Genomic DNA, 20434 nt, shown 5'->3' with positions numbered 1-20434 from the left:
TCTTTTTGGCAATTATAAAACTTTGTGAAAACGTCTGATTACATGAAAGTACTCCCATTGCCTGGAGTTATGGCATTTGAAAGTTGTTGCACCTAAAACACCGCCATTGGTTGTAATTATGATGGTTCTATTTGCTTTTGTTGTCTATGGAGATGTATAGTTGGCAGCAACAGTCACTTTGAGGGTTCCTCAGAGTTGGGAGTACCAATGTGTAACTCAAAATGACTTTATATTTTGTGCTTCCAGTAAGTTTGAATGGGACTGTAAATGTGTATATATAGTTGTGATTTGTATGAGTTTATCCATTAACGATCGGTTTGGTTTTATTTCACCCACCTAATGTTAGCGATGACGCCCACACACATTTGTTCCCGATAGCCCTGCATACAGCCGGTTATCCCCTGTCTCTGCGGAGCCTGTGGCTGCAGCTACACAGTGGTCTGTCTGGACAATAGAACTCTCTGTAGGTGGAGTTCCCCTTTAAAATAGTTGGGTCGATGACTCATGCCCTTAAAGGCCGCAACAGACCAATTTTGTGCGACACTTTGGAAATTTTATTACTAATCTTTATAAAAAAATGTGACGGACTAGTAATGAGGAGATTTAAATTAACTGAGTTTATCCATTTTGGGATAACCCTGTTTCTTAAGGTTACCCAGGTTACCCTGCCACGTGTAGCAATTACAGTAGGTCGGGGCCGCGCGTATAGAGTGTGATGAGAGAGGCCGATGGTGTGATGGTCTCCTCTCCTGTACAAATGGGTGGGTTCTACAATCACATCATCCTTGTGTTTAATAGACAATTAAAAATGCAAATCTGTATTCCTATTATACGGGATGCAGTTGTAATGTCGCTCATCATAATATTGACACCACAGTGGCGACATGTGAAATGTCGACGTTCTGCATGAACCGGAGGGTTAGGCTATGGCCCAGCCTCCAGCTCGGACTCCACCTCCCTCTTCTCTAGTTCGCAGTGCAGTCTCTGCTCTGCACTGCAGCTATGATTAAAGTAGGCCCGCCTTGAGAGAGGGCCCAGGTCACTTGCCGCCCCCACTCCCTCCTAATCCAACTCTGGGGCTCTTGCTACGAGAAGGGAGGGCTAGTTACTAGAGGGAGGGAGGGTTATAGTTAGACAGTGAGAGGGGAGGTTAGGATGGGTGTCTGGGAGAGGGTTAATGTTACAGGTTAGTAATACTCACCACTGGAACCTCCGCAGGAGCAGCTGAAGACCATGGCCACCAGAAACGTGGGCAAGGGGTGCAGCTGCTATGGGGCCAAGAGCTGTTATACACATTTTTCACCATTGGGTGAATTGTCTGACTATTCCTTAAGCTTAAGCTGCGTACACACGGTACGACAAAACTGGACGATTTGAACGATAACGATATCATTCAGTTTTTGGCCCCTTTTAACCCGCCAACGACCTGCGATGCGTGGGCACGTATGGACAATAACCTCCATCAGCTGTGCATGTAGGCCAACTTGCTCGTTATCGAGCAGTTTACTATAGGGACCCGCGCTCCTTGATGGCGGGTCGCTATAGTCGTTGGTAAGTTGGTGATGTGCTGGATGATCGATTATCCAGCACACCAGGGAGGGCGCAGGACGATCAGACAGCGATATCGTTATCGTCTGACTGCTCAGTGTGTACGGAACATTAGTCAGACAATTAAAGAGCTACTCTTTGGTCTCCGTTTCAAAGCAAAGATGATGGGCGTATGTAGCCCCCGATCCTCCACCTGCGCCCCCCAGCTCCTTCCTGCATTTTTCTCACATCAGTTTGAAACAGCTAATAACGCTGATTTCCAATACCTGCTGATATGTTATGGCAGACAGCTGCTTCCTTCTATGATTACATTTATTTTTCTAACTTATTACTGAGATTACGGGTAATTTGCAGCATTTATGAAGGTTAGAGGGCCACCCACACGGCCCCTGATTTATATCAGGTTGCCCATCGCTGCTGTAGAGGCGTTTTCGTCGGATTTAGGGACTTTCCCTATTTGCCATTGCTTGCAGCCAGCGAGCTCCATCACCAGGCGAAGCGCAAGGGAAGCGACTTACCGCACATTTATCAGGTCAGGGTGCAGTTTTGAGAAATAAATGCTTTTTCTTACCACTTAACCGTGGTTTCATCCCCCCGTATTTTAGACTATTTTTAGAAAAAAAATTGTAATCACTATTTTAAAATTTTTGGAGAATCTGCAGTGTAAGCTTGAACCCGCAGCACGCATGTCTGACCTGGCGTGACCCAGGTCACGTATGCCCAGAAGATCACCCCAAACTGGCCAACGAAAAGGTTCTATGCCTAACTCTGCTGGGCCAATGTGACGCTCAGCGTTTCGGATCGGTATATCGTACTCATGGTATAGTGTGTAAGCCCAATATGTCGTTCATTGCATCGTCCCATCTGCTGTTGTGTCCGTCAGATGGGACTGTACGATGTGGTGCATGTTGTGTATTGTGTGTATACACTACCGTACATAGGACCTCATTCAGACCTGCTCGCAAGCGGGTCGATGGTGGGGCATGAGAAATTCACTCGCTCCTGGGCTCGCTACATACGATGTTGATCGACAGCTCGCTCCGTTTTGTAGGCGGGGATGGGGGGGTGGCTGGACAAACGGAGGCGTTCCTGCCGTTTGTGGGCGGCCCTACTGACATCACTCGTGATGTCAGTAGTGAGCTTCCTGCTCTATTAGAGCAGGAAGCTCACTGGGGCTTGCGGCAAGGCCAATGGTCGCGACCATCACCTGGCCGCTCGCAAAAGCTGTGGGTGTTCATCCACAGGTTAGAGAGCGGCCAGGAGACCGGCTAAAAAAAAAAAAAAGCGTCCGCCCTCATTCAGAGCGAGCGCTCGCTTTTTGCGAGCGGCTTTGAATGAGGTCCATAGTGTACAGGAGAAACAATTCATTAGATACAATCTCCGACACGATACATCGTGCCGCCGTTCGGAAGATTACAAAGTGTGTGCGTTCGATTAACATGCGTGTCCTGCGATTAGTGAAATCGGAACTTCCATCACATCTTTTGTTACATCGTATAGTGTGTACCCAGCTTTAGTCCATCAATTCTAGGATCCCGGATGTGCGTCCTCTGACCTCAATAGCCATTTTCTAGGTGCATTGGCTGCCTGGCTCCGGGATTTGGCTCAGCGCTTCCTCATAATATATTTGTCGCGCGATAGAGGTGCGACCCACTCTGCGTTCTACTAAATCACAGGTACAGGATGTGCAATGTCTGCGTGTCACATCCACAGACACAAAACACAGCTCAGGCTTAATTCTTGGAACAAATTCATGCGAGTAACTTGCAGGACACAAAGCAGAACAAATACATCTGGCTGTACTGTACTTATTCCAGGAGATTAACCCACTAAACGTGGGAGAGAGAAAAGGGTTTTTACCAAATGTCTGAGGTATTTTCTTCTACCTTTCATGAATGTTGGAGATATTTGTGCAGGTCAGACTAAATACTTTACTCTTTATATATTTTTTTTCTCTCCCTTTAACCATATAAAAGAAATATTTCTGTGTAGGCCTGTTGATCAGTAGAGACTTTAGACCCAACCGCTATGATAAGGAGACTGGAGCTTATTACAGCAATAAAAACAGTTGCTGCTTAACATCATAGGCCTGGTCCGGAGGTGGACGCACAGTCGCGCAAACGGTCGGCTGTGACACCGTGACGTAGCATTTAGCCTGCAGATACAGTCACACACAGAATATAGGCATGCTGCATATCACTTTCATAAGCTGCTTGTGCGCCCTAATTGCATCGTTGTGCGAATAAGATGCGTTGAAAGGAAAAAGTCACATCAAAAGTCGCTCAGCGCTACTGAGTCAGGCAATGGCATGGCGCACCTAGAAGGGCTGTATATCGCGCAAGTAGGCTAGATGTATATGGGCACATCTGTGTGCGTGTGTATATATATATATTATATATATATAATATTGGGGGGAAAAGCCAATTTTTGCTGCCAGTAGTAAGTAACCTGCACAACCATATCTGTGGGAAACCTGGCCGGTCCTTGGTGCTGACATGTTTCTCCTGGCTGTGCATCCTTCCATGCAAGAAATGTATGTAGGAGGGGGTTGGACTTGCCCATGTTAAACTCCTTGGACTTCCAGAAAGCAGGATTCCATGGAATACAATGTAGTGATTCACCCTTAGCCAGTGACTGTGGGGATTGGAATGAAGTGGGCTGACTTCAGGGAAGCCCCAATCTGTCCGTAAAAGTCTTGCACACAGACTGCAGGGCGTGGGCTCCTGGTCTCTGCCCCAGTACTAGTCCCCTCGTGTTTGCAGAACAGATAAATGTTTGGGACACTGAGATTCTTACTGTCTACACTACTGTGCACAAAATAAAATGTAATCACCAATGCATGCACGGTTGGCACAGTGGTTAGCATTGCTACCTCAATAGCGCTGAGACCTTGCCTTTCCACCCACACTCTAAACACATACATGTAGGTTACCTGACTTCTGACTAAACTGGCCTTGGTGTGTGTGCCTTTATGGACCTATGACAGAGAAATTAGATTGCAAGCTTCACCGGTAACTGGATCTAATGTGAAAGAATAAAGATTCTCCGTTGGCGCAGCGTTGTGCAACACCTTGGCGCTATACAAATAATGATGCGTTTTACTACACTTGACGCATTTTACTGTACTTGACGCGTTTACATTGTCATTCTACACAAGGTTCAATTGGATTCTGTGTGCTGTGTGGTTTGGGTGGATTCACACGCAAGTGACAGCTGGTATGTAAAAGGTTAATCGTTCGGTCGCTACATTAGTAAAAGTTCCAGACTGTGTAATCTCCCCCCCTCTCCATGTGCTATGTCCCCTCCTCCCACCCGATACCTATCAATATCCAGAATTGGACAACCCAAATAAATAAACTCATAGCAGTAAGATGTTATAGGGAGCGCCAGAGGGGAACGGGCTGTGTTCTGGGTGTATAGGCCAAACTTATGTGACCAAAAAGACATTTGGAGAAAAATAAACAACAATGCCATCCCTAGGAGGTGTAAACGTTGTTCTCTGTATGACAGATTAATAGAGGCGCTAACACAATGTCTGTTTTGTAGGCGCTGAAGGAAGCCAGTTTGAAAAGGACTTTGTCAGTGCCCATAACGCGTACAGGAAGAGGCACGGGGCACCGCCGTTGCAGCTGAACCGGGATCTCTGCCGCTCGGCACAGGAATGGGCGGATCACCTGCTCACCATCCGGACATTGAAGCACAGTGGGACTGACCATGGGGAAAACTTGTACTACAAATACAGCTCTAGCACCAGGGAGCTTCCAGGTAAAACACTTATCTCACCGAGATGCCAGTTTATGGGTATCCTCACCACCGGCGCTGTGGCAAGGGCACCAGACTGGCAAGGACACATAAACTGGGAGATTTAGGGGTCTATTTACTAAGCAGTGAAAAGTGATAAGGTGCCAGCCAATCAGCTCCTAACTGTCATTTTTCAAACACAGCCTGTGAGATGACAGTTGGGAGCTGATTGGCTGGCACCTTATCACTTTTCACTCTGTCTCCTAACACTGCTTAGTAAATAGACCCCTTAGTCCCTCATGAGTCACTGGTAAAGTTAAATGAATGCATATCCGGGAGCCCTGCACATACAGATCCACCGAGCGTAACTACCTCTGATTTGGACACCTTCCTAGGTTACCGAAGATCTGGTTGAACGGATCGGAACTTGGGTTCTTCCTGGCGCGTTCGGCTGCTGGTGTCCCGCGCGCTTTCACAGCTCCTTTATCTACATATGTTTTTTTCACCAGTCTTGCTGATCAGATTCTGACTGGGATTACCAGTAATGTTGCTCTTTGTGGCCAGTGGGGTGTCTGAGTTACTACATGTACGGGCATCTTCGAATGACTGTGCATGCCATGCCGGTGTTACTGGCTGGGAACGAGCAATGACACAGGAAACTGTGAGAGCGGACTTGGGGGCCTATTCATTAAACGTAAAACTTCTCTAGAGATAATTAGCTTTAGAACTCGCATGGAGTTCTAGCTAATTATAGGTGGAATTCATCATTCCTCCTCTCCATAAGTATCTATTCCGAAAAGCTGTCATTTTTGCGATGACAGCTTTTCGGGAAATAGATACTTTTCCTGCCTACACTACCATATCGCATCTGGAAACAGTGCCGCGCATGCGCTGTTACATCTGCAAAACCAGCGCGTGCGCAGCACTGCCTACAGATGCGTTAAGTTTGTGTACCCCCCCCGACCCCCCTCCGCTCACCTACCCGCCCCCCCCCCCCCCCCGACTTACCTGTCCGCGCAGCAGCCTCCGGCTCCGTCCTGCTGGCCTGTCATGTGGTTTCCCAGCAGATCACATGACAGATTAGAAAAAAAAAAAAAACTTTTTTTTTTGTCTAAACTTTCTTGTGCTCTGCTGGGGAGCACACGTGTCCGACCAGCCTGAGGATGGAGCAGAGCGCCGGAGGGACTCGTCGGGGGGCCTGCCCAGCGGATACAGGTAAGTTTCACCTGCGATTCGCCACCTCACAGTGGCGAATAGTAACTGCATCAAATTCCAAAAATTTATAATTTTTGGAATTTGATGAATACCACAATTTCCACATCCCCATACTAATGTACCCATACTAATGTACCCGTACTAATGTACTAATGTACCCGTACTAATGTATGGGGAGTGTGGAAATTAACGCAGGGGAACTTAGCAAGGAGATATCTGTGATATCTCCTGTGCTAAGTGGCTACATGAATACCAAAATAACGTTATTTAAGGAAAATGTCCTTAAAAACGTTATTTTAGTGTTGATGAATAGGCCCCTTGGACATTGAAGTGAATTCTTGTGACTGACATCACTGAATCCTCAGCGGGTTTAAATCTAATAAAAAGAAGACTTCAAACAGGCTCCATCAATTCAACGTTTCAGGTTTATCTCAACCCGTCCTCAGGACACAAGTGTTTAGCCATCACAAATTGTCCCTTGTCAGTCACTCAAATTATGCTTGTCCATTTCTCCTGCGTCCAACACATCCGCTTCAAGAACTGAGGGTTCACTTACTGCCTAATATATCCCACCCCCTGACAGGTACCATTGTAATGAGATAATGAATGTTATTCACGTCATCTGCCAGTGGTTTTAATGGTATGGCCAATGGGTGTATATACATTCACACCTATATACACATACTAGTATAATGGACACGTGTTGGGTCACCTCAGTCTCCGTCCACTCGCTCGGCCCCGCCCTCCACTCTGGTTGCCCCCGTCCGCCTCACAGTGTGCTGCTTCCCGCCGCTGGCCGGTTCCATCCCCCCAGTCACTTTGTCCCGCCCCCCCCATATTTACCCTGGCGACTGGTCCTCCTCTCCTAAGTCTGTCCCATCTCAAAAATTTGATGACAAGCCATTTTTAAGCGAACGCCAACCCTAATACTGTTGTCAATAATTTTGCTATGTCGACATTTTGCAGGTGTCAATATGTTAGATGCCGACATTTCAGTCATGTTGATATAATAGCATTCAACTTTATGAATACTGGCTGCATACCACCGAATTGATGTTTAGGGAGTGTTGGTACAGGGATAGTGTATGGAGCCGGCATTGCCGCACACCAACATGTCGGCACTTTATACGATTATCTGTTGCACATTGAAGTGGATGAGGACGAATGCCTTTCCCTGATGGCTGCTGTGGGTTCCTGTGCATCTGAACTTTTGCACCTTTGGTTAACCAGCCGTGCATGTCATTCCTTCTGGGTGTGTAGCTTATTGTACAGTGTTCGTTAATGCTGACAGGGAATAACACACACACGCCTATAGGGAATAATGCCTACAAGATTAATGCATATTAGATTCGCTCGTAATAGAGGAATGTTATGTCTGGGTTACTGCAGAGATTTGCCTAATGAAGAAATTGGCAGATCGTTCACTGTACGGCAGCCAAATTGCCATCAACCTCAAGGCGTAGCTGGAAAGTTATATAACCGCCTACATAACAGAAGCTATTTCTGAACAGTTTATAGAAATGCCGTCTGACAGCCCACACATGTACAACACACAGTCTATCAGACTCGTGCAGTACTGTAACTGCCGCTCTCCTTCCCAGTTACCCGAGCACTACTGTAACTGCCGCTCTCCCTCCCATTTACCCGAGCACTGCTGTAACTGCCGATCTTCCTCCCAGTTTCCCCAGAACTATTATAACTACCGCTCTCCCTCCCAGTTACCCCAGCACAAGTATAACTGCGGAACTACCTCCCAGTTACCCCAGCACTACTGTAATTACCGCACTCCCTCATGGTTACCCCAACACTACTGTAACTGCCGCTCTCCCATTTACCCCGGAACTGCTGTAACTGCTGCTCTCCCTCCTAGTTACCCCAGCACTATTATAACTGCCGATCTTCCTCCCAATTACCCCAGCACTGCTGTAACTGCTGCTCTCCCTCATGGTTACCCCAACACTACTGTAACTGCCGCTCTCCCTCCCAGTTACCCCAGCACTGCTGTAACTGCTGTTCTCCCCCACACGTACTCGAGCACTACTGTAACTGCCGCTCTCTCATCCAGTTACTACCATACTTTTCGCCCACCACATCTTCAAACCCTCAAAGCATTAAGTCCGTCAGTAACCTTGGTTTATCTGCAATTGGAGGTATTTATATATAATAGTAGGGATCCCAGGCGAGGTTCACCTCCCCCCTCCTCCCCACACACTGAACTGCTAATTGGAGGAGTAGGGGGGCACTAGCAAGAAAGTTTACAACTACTTTGAAATAAAAAAAAGTTGAACTTTTCCCTTTAAAACACATCAGTTCCGTCACCCTTGGCAAAGTGCCAGTTTTAATCCAGTGTTCCATCCGGTAATATCATTGGGGAGCACTCGTCGCAACACATGACTGTGCCTGGCCATTAGTTTTACATCTGAAGCGCTGATTTTCTTTCCCTACATATAGGTCAGGAGCCCGTAGACTCGTGGTATGATGAGATAAAGAACTATGATTTCGGAAGGCCTGGTTTCCGCAGTAACACAGGTAATAATCAGGGCCGGCGTTGTCATTTTTGCTCATGTGAATATTTTTGCTGAGTCTGATCCGTCACTCACCATACTGGGTTGTCTTGTATTATTAAAGGTCACTTCACTCAAGTTGTCTGGAAGGACTCAAAAGAGGTCGGTGTTGGGGTGGCCACAGATGGCAATGGACTTTTCTTTGTGGTGGGACAGTACAACCCCGCTGGGAATATCACTAACCCAGGGTACTTTGAGAAGAACGTGCTTCCCTCAGGGTCGGCGCCATCGACGGACACTGATGGATCTAGCTCACGGTGGAAACCAGGGGGCACCAAACCATATGTACAAGAGAAAATTGGCGACAGAAAACCTGTGGCTGGGGTGGTTCGACCGGGTAAGACCTACAAATGGGTGACAGGTGTCCCGCGTTAGGGGTGGACGTACAAGCTTGTAGACCTTGTTGTACTATTTGAAGTAATACATGGATGGACTTGGTTGACCAGAAATTGGGAGCGGTCAGGTATCTCCTCCTCATTTCGGTAAAACGAGAAATGAGAAGGAGTCTCGGGTGACATTTCAACATGTGTTTCGTCCTTTCTTCAGCAAAACTAGGCACCTTTGAGCAGGAAGCATTGGACGCACACAATAAGTTTCGGCAGGTGCACGGTGCACCCCCCCTACAGCTCTCCCGTGACTTAAGTGAATCCAGCCAGAAATGGGCCGACCACCTTCTGTCCATTAATGCTCTTCAGCACAGCAACACCAACTACGGCGAGAACCTGTGGTACAAGTGGAACTCAAACGTCAGGGACACCTCAGGTACCCTCTACAGCCCAGCAGGGCGTATATATATGCTATAGAGGCCAGTATCTGGGTGATCATTGTTAGTGATCATCAGCTTTACAGGACAGTCAGAACTCCCGGCAGTGATTCTAATGCTGATAAGAGGAGGCCTGTCCTGTAAGCTCGGCCTTATGTACAACGGGGGGCTCTATTTTATTTTATTTTTTTCATAACACAATTATTTTAGTATGAATACGCTTGTTAAGCTGGTTGCAGCCATATATTGCCTTTTGTGTTTACAATGAATTTTAAAACTATTGGAACAAAAGTTAAGTTTTAAGTATACAGTATAAGGGGCCTGTACAGAGTTTTACGCAAGACAGCTGCTTTGCATTGCAGAACAAAGGGCCTGAATCAGACCCGCTCGCGAGCGCACAGCGCTCGCAAGCGGGTTGATGGTCGGCCAGTGCGCACGCGCGAGCCCCGGAGCGAGTGAGGACTTCACTCGCTCCGGGGCTCGCTACAAAATGGGGCGGCTGTCGATGTTGATCGACAGGGCGCCCCGTTTTGTAGGCGGGGAGGAGGGGGGTGGGTGGCTGGACAAACGGAGGCGTTCCCGAAGGAACGCCTGCCGTTTGTGGGCGGCCCTACTAACATCATTCGTGAGAGCAGGAAGCTCACTCGGGCTTGCGGGAACTGAGACCCTACCACAAGGCCCGATTGTCCGATAATCGCGACCATGCGAGCGGCCTAGAGTCTGATTTTTTTTTTAAAATCCGCCCTGATTCAGAGCGAGCGCTCGCAAATAGCCAGCCTCTGAATCAGGCCCAAAATACGGATATATCTGCCAGTCGTACGCTTCTATGTGCCCGCACCACCCCTACCCGTACGCTTGGTTTTGCAGCCATGATCATTATCCGTGCGGACCTGCAACGGCCCTCAGCCAGGTACCAGAGATGTGTCTGTATCAGAGGTATCTGCCTGCGTACAACTGACGCCCTCACTACCTTAGCCCAGGTACAAACACCCTGTTACCGCCCAGTTATGCTCATACAGGAGATGTGACTACGACACAGTACATACATACCACTCGGAAGTGCCAGGAGACGCCTGTGGTATAAACAGCAAGATCCACTCACAGTGTAAAACCCTGCATCAGCCCCACAACCGGGAGTCAGAGAGACTAGTATCTACCTGTTGGAGAAACTACCAACCTCTATTGTTGACTGTCAAATATTTCACAATAAAAGACCCTGCACCCTCGTCATTGCAGTTATTGTTTAGTACACAGCGCATCCCAACTTTTTATTTGAATGACCTGTCGACTCTGACATGCAGATTACTGCTACAGCCGCCCCTCTAAGTCTTCAGTCCACCTCTGTGTAAAAGCTGGCGGGGAGGGACAGTGAGCTTCTCAGAATGAAAGTAACATACAGAGGAGCATCTAGGTGAGAACGTCGGCATTGGCGCTAACCTTTGCCACGGTTCCTCCTATACCTGGGGGAAGCGCTGGAGGGTAGAAGCCGGTTGGAGCTGTGATCTGTGTACAGCTAATGCTGGGTCCGCTTCCATATTTTCCTTCCTGTTTGTGAACAACCTGTAGCTGACAAATGATGACCTGTCGCAGAGCTGATAGTTGATAAAGGAGTGCGCAACATCTTTTAAAAATACTTTACCTCCGGCGCCAAATGGAATAGAGCTGAGGAGGGACGCACTCACAAAGGGACTGGTGCAGATTCGCACGCAATTCCGTGTTGCGGATGGATCCTGCGCGTGTTCTTGCAGTACATGTGGCCATGCGCATCCGTCTGTGGGTACGCACATCCACTTAGGCAGAATGGGCATAACTGGGTGATAACGGGGAGACTGGGGGTGTTTAGGCGCTGCGCGGTCACAAACATGGGTACAACGCTGCATACAGGCGAATATCCACATGGCGTTACTGTACATACATGCAATGCTAGTGTAATGGCGGCCGACTCAGGTTCAACTTTGCATCACCCCTAAAGTCTTTTTAAGAATACCCTTACTTACCAAACCAGTCAGTGTTCTAGTCACTGTGGTGACTATAGGCCGGGCAGAGCGGATCCTGGAATAATGAGCGTGGGCACTAGAATATCTATTCCCCCCCCATGTCTTACATTACTAATGGAAACCTCTGTGTATTTCTATATTTCAGGCTCGGAGGTTGTGGAAACCTGGTACAACGAGATAAAGGACTACAACTTTAGCAAGCCCGGCTTTCAGTCTAACACGGGTGAGGATCTAGTGCAGCTAAACCTGTAGTAAGGTCACATGACCTGACCTGTGACCTCACACATCAGCGCAGGGGGTTTCATTATATGATGTCACGCTGTTATAGTCTATATATATATATATATATATATATATATATATACACATATATATATATACACATATACTGTATATAATACTCTAAGGGGGAGAGCTATAACATGGGAGAGGGAGGAAGCGGAGAAGTTGCTCATAGTAACCAATCAGCTTCTAACTGTTATTTTATAGACTGTACTAGATAAATAACTGTTAGAAGCAGATTGGTTGCTATGGGTAACCTCCACTTTCTCTTTCTCAAAGGTTTGATACATCTCCCCCTTATTTATGTACCTTAATAATTATCTTCATCTTTTTTTTTTTTAAACAAACATTTTCCCTAAATTGTTTCCAGTCCGTTTCCTACACTGTTTCACATTCAGATCTGTAATGATAAGCAGAGTCTTTAGGCGCTTTTGCCATAGTTCACATTACCTATTGCATCCGGTCTACAAAAATGAGCAGGACAGGGAGTGGGGGGGAGGGTTTCATTGATTTGCAGCCTTTCAGAGTTATGGATTACTAACAGCAGCACGGAGTATTTAAATGGAATCAATGCCGGCTGCGCGTCCTTGGGTCGGTAAATTTGAAGTGGGAGGGGCTAAGGCAGCACATGGCCAATCCAAGCGTCTAAGCATTGACAGCAGCACAGAGTGATTCTAAGGTTCCTCTTAAATTGGTCAAATGTACCCCGAAGTGCATACGTCCAATGTTCTCACTTGTTTGGGGTTACACTTCATTTACAAAAACAGTAATTTATAACTAATTCTTAATCTGTGGCTTCCTGCTGCCCCCATTCCCCTCCTCACATCATGTCACTGCCCCTGTCACATGCAGCCCTGTCCTCACTAACACATCACTCATCTCCTGATATACTCTGTGCTGCTGGGGGACCCTGCTCCTTCCCACTATATAACTCTCAGCCTGTAGCTTCCTGTTGCCTTCATTCCCCTCCTCACATCATGTCACTGCCCCTGTCACATGCAGCCCTGTCCTCACTAATACATCACTCATCTCCTGATATACTCTGTGCTGCTGGGGACCCTGCTTCTCCCACTATATAACTCTCAGTCTGTGGCTTCCTGCTGCCTCCAGTCCCCTCCTCACATCATGTCACTGCCCCTGTCACATGCAGCCCTGTCCTCACTCAGATTACCGTCTCCTACATGATCAGTGTATGCACCTCCTGAAATACTCTGTGTTGCTTTTTTATGATGTTGATGATCTGATTGGTTACATGTTGTTCCTTCCGCCTCAAAACTGTGGACCCTATGACGTGCTGGTGATAAGAATGGTAACACATAGGTGGTCTTACTCCTGACACAGTGGGATTTTATATCTATATTCATTGCACATAAATACATTACTTCTATATTTATATGGGTTCTGTCTAGTGACAGGTCAGGGTCACAATCTACTATATGGTGAGGTTTATCCATTGCAACAGGGGCATCTGCTGGATAAAAGAGGGTACTACACCCACCCTAACCCCCTTTCCATTGCAACAGGGGCATCTGCTGGATAAAAGAGGGTACTACACCCACCCTAACCCCCTTTCCCTGCCAAATAAATGTACACAAATTGATGCATTAACTAAATACATGGCACAACGTATCCAAAAATCACACGTAGATGAAAGCAGCCGGTTTTCCCAAGCAGCGGTGCTTTCCCTCTACATATCGGTTCCCACTGATATCCTTCTAGTAAGCATTGAATGATCTGTAAGTACCTCGTCATAACAGGACTGGCTGTGTTCTCATCTCCAGGTCACTTTACCCAGGTGGTTTGGAAAGACTCCAGAGAGGTTGGCATCGCCAAGGCAGTGGATGGTAAAGGAATGGTGATCGCGGTAGCGCAGTACAGCCCAGCTGGGAACATCACCAACCCCGGCTACTTCCAGAAGAATGTCCTGCCCAAGGGCACCCCGGTAACTGAGGGGGCAGCGTGTCCTGGCGACAGGGGGACAGCAGGCAGCTACTATCCGCCAGCACGCGGGGGTGATTCTGCCCCATCGTCTTCTGGTAATCGCTCTATAAACGCTCTGATGTTGCTAATGGGGCAGATGTACCAAACTTTCTACAGAGGACAAGTGGAGGTGTTATCCATAGCCACCAATCAGCTTCTAGCTATCATTTTATAGAGTGTAGTAGATAAATGACAGCTACAATCTGATTGGTTGCTATGGGTAACTTCTCCATCTGTCCTTCCCAGGAGGTTTGATCCCCCGGGCTGTGCTTAGTTACTGACATGTGATATTTGATGGGATAAGGCCGACATTAGATGATCTAGGCACAATAATCGGATCAATACATTGCAGATGTCTGGGCCCCATAGTAATCGGTGCACAAACCCTGGTCAGGCCGGCTACCTCCTGATTGGACAGGGGACGCCCAAGTAAAAGTCTCTGTAACTTGATGGGACACATCAGACCCATCCTGCCTTCTAAATTTGCATTACCCCCGAGGGGTGAAGGGTCATTGTATAACTTGTCCCCGTTCCCATAGCGTACGACCATCTTACCAAGTGCTCCAGAGTATTCCCACAGCTCCAGGTGAAGACCACATTAGTATGACCCCCCCCCGGTCTGCACCCTCCTACTGCTTACATTACTATGACCATTTTATCAGCTCAGAGTTATTTTTATTACCTGTCTGTTTGCGTGATGTTACCAGCCCGATTATGGGACAGGCCGAGGCGCTGCAGGGTGATCTTACCAGCAGGGAAGGAATAAACGTCAGCGGTCACGAGAATAATTTCCATTGATTTTATAACATTTCCCCCCCAAAAGATTTACCTGCAGTCGAGTTTGTTTTTTTTCCCCATGGAATTGAAGCGGTTTCCTGCGCTGCTGTGCGCATTTACTACTAATTTGCGTTCTCTCCTTATCTAGTAGACACGAGGGCATTTGCACTGGAGTTCCTGAAGGTCAACAACACTTATCGGTCGCAGCACGGAGCGAAACCCCTGCAGCTGAATTCCAGAATAAGCCAAGAAGCTCAGAAATGGGCCGAGCACCTGCTGACGTTAAAGACTCTGAAACATAGTGACACGTCCTGCGGGGAGAACATCTGGGCTAAGACCGGAAGCCCATCTATCACTGTGACAGGTCAGTGACCAGATGCCTGGGAGAACCAAGTTGTCTATTTACTAAGCCTCGGAGGGAGATAAGGTGCCACACAATCAGCTCCTAACTGTCATGTCCAAGGTTGTGTTTGAAAAATGACAGGAGCTGGTTGGTTGGTACTTTATGTCTATCCAAGGCTTTAGTAACATACCTACTCTCCCGAAAGTTGCGGGAGGCTCTCGAGTTTTCGGGGATCCCCCCCACATCCCCGGAAGAGTATCTGGATCAACCGCATGCCGCACACTTCCTAGTGAAGTGCGCAGCATTGGGAGATGATTGCCGGGAATTGCGGCATAATTGGCGTGAATTGCAGCTCCATATGGAGGAGGCGGAGCTAAATGACAGGAACCCCCCCACATAATTTAGCCCCGCCCCCTCCACACGCTCCCGCGATGACCTAGACACCCTGCCCCACCCCCCAAAGTGGCCAGCTGTGTCTGTTCTCTCCGGGCATCTCCAGGGGAGCAGGTAATACATGTCGGGAAATATGCTTAGTAAATAGACCCCCATCTTCTCAAAGCACCTGATCGGGTCAGTCCCCATAATATTTTGGAAAGCACAAATCCTGCTTCTCCCACAGTGCGTCTGTCATTTGCATCTGTTTTTATGCTCATGTGACCAGGCACAGGTGAAAATGGCGGCGTCTGCTGGTGGACAACATATTAAATCTTCTGATGGGTGGATCGGTGGTCCGTAGGCCCATGAGTGTGTCTCATTTTGAACTCCCAAAAAACTAATTTTACCTTAGAAATCACTCTTATATACCCTTCTGCAGAATATGGTTTCTGTGTTCAGTCAAACATTTATTGTGGGATAAACTGTACTGTGACCTCATAACATGGAGGATTTACAGGAAGATAGCATAAGAGAGTACACTTTTATACCAAAGAGGGAATAAACATTGATAAGTTATGACACAGCGCCACCTACTGTCCCTTCAGTATAACGCGCAAGCAACATCCAAGCGTCATCTTGTGCATATTAATGAGAAGCCTTTTGCGCCTTCCTTTGTGCTACATGACAAGTGAGCGCCCATGTGAGAGCAGCTGAGTAGGCTCCGTATTATTTGCCATTTGCATGTCTACCCTTTGTCCGTTCGCCATCAGATTCTCACAGCACCGTCCGCAGACCTTCGTGATGCCACCGAGTGCCAAACATTCTGCCCAGCTGTTGTGTTGTCCAAAAATTAAGAATTGTTTAAATGTTTATGAAGCAAAAATTAAAATAACATTATTCTTAATAGTAGTAGTATTATTATTATTAATGAGTCACTATGGAGTCTATGTACTAAGCCTTGTAGAGAGAGAGAGAAGTGGACGGTGATAATACCAACCAATCTGCTCTTTAACTGTCATGTTACAGGCTGTGTTTGAAAAATGACAGTTAGGAGCTGATTGGTTGGTACTTTATCTCTCTCCAAGCTTTGATAAATCTCCCCCAGCACCTGATTGGCTGTTGTGAGCAACACCTGTTTTTCTACAGTTCTGTAGAACAGATTTAGCTAAACCTGTAATACCCCGGGGTGGCTTAGTACATAGGCCCTCAAGCCATCTAAGATTACCATTAGACAAATGTAAAGGAAGCAAATAAAACTATAGTGGTTATCCGCCTATAAGGATTAGTTTGTGCTGCCATGTGCTAATGGACTAAGGTACTAGCTTATTATCAAAATGAACTTGGTGGGGAGGGTAAGGGTAGTTGGGGGGGGGGCTGTGTAGATTTAAAATGACATTTTTACTGTATTTTCCCAGGACAGGAAGTAGCTGACAGCTGGTACAAAGAAGAGAAGAACTACAATTTTTCCAAGCCGGGACACCAGCCGGATACAGGTATAAATGGCGCCAGGTGACTCCCTACTCACAGACAAGGACAAGATTGTACTCAGGACATACTGTATAATACTACGCTGCCACCTGCTGGGCACAACCAGAAATGCATTTCAGTTTTCATTTTCAATACTTTTTCTTTGACACAAAGGTTATTTGATAGTTTGGATGTAAGACACAGGTATATCTCTTTACTATTTATCAGAATGGCTGCAATCCTGAAAACCCTTCAAATAAATACAATATTGCACATGAGAAAGTCATTGTATAATGTGACCCGACATGCAGCCTGTAGGGTCACTAGGAACCAGAGACGCCCTTGCTGGCGGCTATGCGTGGGACAATCCGATCACATAGTATTGGATAGAGGGCAGTGTAAACACTCAGGGCCTGATTCAGAGGCGCTCGTAAGCGGCCGCTCGTTCGCTCCGAGCGATGTTCGCCCATCTGCGCATGCGTATGGGTCGTAATGCGCATGCGCCAACCAGTCAGTGCGGTCGGAAATCGTGTGTTCGCAAAATAGCGAGTGCCTGCTAATTTGATTGACAGGATGAGGCGTTTGTGGGTGGTAACAGGGAAGGTGCTTGAAAACGGGGAGTGGAGATCCGAACACAGGCGTGCCAAACGGTCAAAACGGGCGTTTTAAGGGTGTGCATAATTAACAAAGCAGCGTCATCGGCCACGTCACGGTTGTCTCTTAGCCTGAACTGTTCGCATGATTGTGGTAGGAAAATCCAACCACAAGCACTGCGAACAGTTCAGACGCCTTTCGATGTACCCGATTAATCTAATAAATAGCGGAAATGACGTAGGATGCGAGCGGCATGGGGGAGTCTTTACAAAATAACGAGCGCATGTTTCGTTCGCTCGCTCGCTCAGACATAGAGGCGTCAACTGACCGCAAAGAGCGAGCGCTCAATTTAAATATCCGGCCCCTTTTTCTGAACGAGCGAGCGCAAATAGCGTCCGGCTCTGAATCAAGCCCTCAGTCCCGTATTTGTCACTCCCTGGGCAGGCGGAATAGCAATATAGGAATACAGTTAGAGTGGAGCTGTCATCTACACACATAATTCCTAGTATTCATAAGCCCTGACCAATATTCGTAAGGCCCTGACCAATATTTGTGAGGCCCTGACCAATATTCGTAAGGCCCTGACCAATATTTGTGAGGCCCTGACCAATATTTGTGAGGCCCTGACCAATATTTGTGAGGCCCTGACCAATATTTGTGAGGCCCTGGCCAATATTTGTGAGGCCCTGGCCAATATTTGTGAGGCCCTGGCCAATATTTGTGAGGCCCTGACCAATATTCGTGAGGCCTTGACCAATATTCGTGAGGCCCTGACCAATATTTGTGAGGCCCTGACCAATATTTGTGAGGCCCTGACCAATATTTGTGAGGCCCTGGCCAATATTTGTGAGGCCCTGGCCAATATTTGTGAGGCCCTGGCCAATATTTGTGAGGCCCTGGCCAATATTTGTGAGGCCCTGACCAATATTTGTGAGGCCCTGACCAATATTTGTGAGGCCCTGACCAATATTTGTGAGGCCCTGACCAATATTTGTGAGGCCCTGACCAATATTTGTGAGGCCCTGACCAATATTTGTGAGGCCCTGACCAAAATTCTGACCAATATTTGTGAGGCCCTGACCAATATTTGTGAGGCCCTGACCAATATTTGTGAGGCCCTGACCAATATTTGTGAGGCCCTGACCAATATTCGTGATGTTCAGTGACTTTTCCACCTCCTCGCAATACTAGAGTCGTCTCTACAGACTGGAAAGGAGGGCCGTCTTTATCATCAGAATGTGACCCTGTTTCTGGTCCTATTATATATTTGTCACCTCTGCATTCTAATAACCCCTCATCCTCCCCCCATCCTGCAGGACACTTCACTCAGATGGTATGGAAGGCATCCAAAGAGGTCGGAGTTGGCGTGGCATCCAGTGGGAAGGGAATGTACATTGTTGTAGCCCAGTACAACCCCTGTGGCAACGTCACAAACCCCGGGTTCTACGCCCGTAATGTTCTCTCTCGCGGTTCGAAAGTGACGGATGACGACGATGACGAAGACGGTTTTGTGAAGGACTCCGCTACTAATGACATTGTTGATATCCCAGGTAGGAGTCTGCCCCGGGAACCAGATCTGGGACCTCTTAATGTGCAACCTGAGGCATGTACATAATTTCATATTTATATTATTACAGATGCCTGAAACCTCACACCAATAACGAGGATTACCAAGGCCAATTTTGTGCCAAGGTGTATATTCTGGTAAAGTGGAGACGCATAGCGCTCCACCACCAAACCCTCGCCAACATAGCAAGACCAATATCCAACTTCACACAATTGAGCCTGCGTTTGCCCATGGGTGGTTGGGTGGATGTGATGGTTGTCTACCATATCCCAGAGCTCGCCAGCTCACACAACGCTGGCCTGGTATTTCCTTACAATGGACACATATCTGTCAAAATATGTTAGTTGGCAAATACTCTTCGAAAAATTTAATCCAAAAGAAAGTTCTACGGGAACTTCAGGGAAGCTGAGTAGCCTCAAAAACTTGGTTAGAACTTCGCCCGAAGGACACCAGTTGTAGCACGTTGGGCAGATGTATAATACAGTCTCACTATGTAATGCCACCTATGAAGGCTGATATACTCACCCCAGGTCACTTGGCATAAGCCATTGTTGCCGCCAAAGACCATGGTAAAATGTTTGCCACACAGATATACTGCCCAACATGTTCTTACACCTGTTTAGCTTCATGAGCGCTCCTTAGATCCATCTCTAATTCATACACTGGGTGGATTCTCAGTGACACTTTATTGAGCGCTCCTTAGATCCATCTCTAATTCATACACTTGGCGGATTCTCAGGGACACTTTATTGAGCGCTCCCTAGATCCATCTCTAATTCACATGCTGGGTGGATTCTCAGTGACATTTTATTGAGCGCTCCCTAGATCCATCTCTAATTCATACACTGGGCAGATTCTCAGTGACACTTTATTGAGCGCTCTCTAGATCCATCTCTAATTCATACACTGGGTGGATTCTCAGTGACACTTTATTGAGCGCTCCTTAGATCCATCTCTAATTCATACACTTGGCGGATTCTCAGGGACACTTTATTGAGCGCTCCCTAGATCCATCTCTAATTCACATGCTGGGCGGATTCTCAGTGACATTTTATTGAGCGCTCCCTAGATCCATCTCTAATTCATACACTGGGCAGATTCTCAGTGACACTTTATTGAGCGCTCTCTAGATCCATCGCTAATTCATACACTGGGTGGATTCTCAGTGACATTTTATTGAGCGCTCTCTAGATCCATCTCTAATTCATACACTTGGCGGAT

The 20434-nt window shown here is 47.2% G+C and overlaps 1 protein-coding gene across 3 annotated transcripts in view; it reads left to right on the top strand.

Moving 5' to 3' along the window:
* The window catches only part of LOC148542343 (uncharacterized), a 92373-nt gene that overhangs the window by 63304 nt on the left and 8635 nt on the right, over positions 1-20434 (top strand). For 2 of the 3 annotated variants that reach the window (XM_088470376.1, XM_088470367.1), the window contains exons 6-14: positions 5095-5313; positions 8956-9033; positions 9133-9405; positions 9615-9830; positions 11974-12051; positions 13892-14146; positions 15016-15231; positions 17001-17078; positions 18963-19196. In XM_088470376.1, the coding sequence (XP_088326502.1) occupies positions 5095-5313; positions 8956-9033; positions 9133-9405; positions 9615-9830; positions 11974-12051; positions 13892-14146; positions 15016-15231; positions 17001-17078; positions 18963-19196 (1647 nt within the window). The remainder of the gene's footprint in view (positions 1-5094; positions 5314-8955; positions 9034-9132; positions 9406-9614; positions 9831-11973; positions 12052-13891; positions 14147-15015; positions 15232-17000; positions 17079-18962; positions 19197-20434) is intronic. The other variant, XM_088470380.1, reaches the window with a different exon arrangement.

The sequence above is a fragment of the Taudactylus pleione genome, unplaced genomic scaffold, assembly GCF_031769625.1.
Source record: "Taudactylus pleione unplaced genomic scaffold, aTauple2 ptg000013l, whole genome shotgun sequence".
Classification (NCBI taxonomy): Eukaryota; Metazoa; Chordata; class Amphibia; order Anura; family Myobatrachidae; genus Taudactylus; species Taudactylus pleione.
This window is presented reverse-complemented; position numbering and strand designations above follow the sequence as displayed.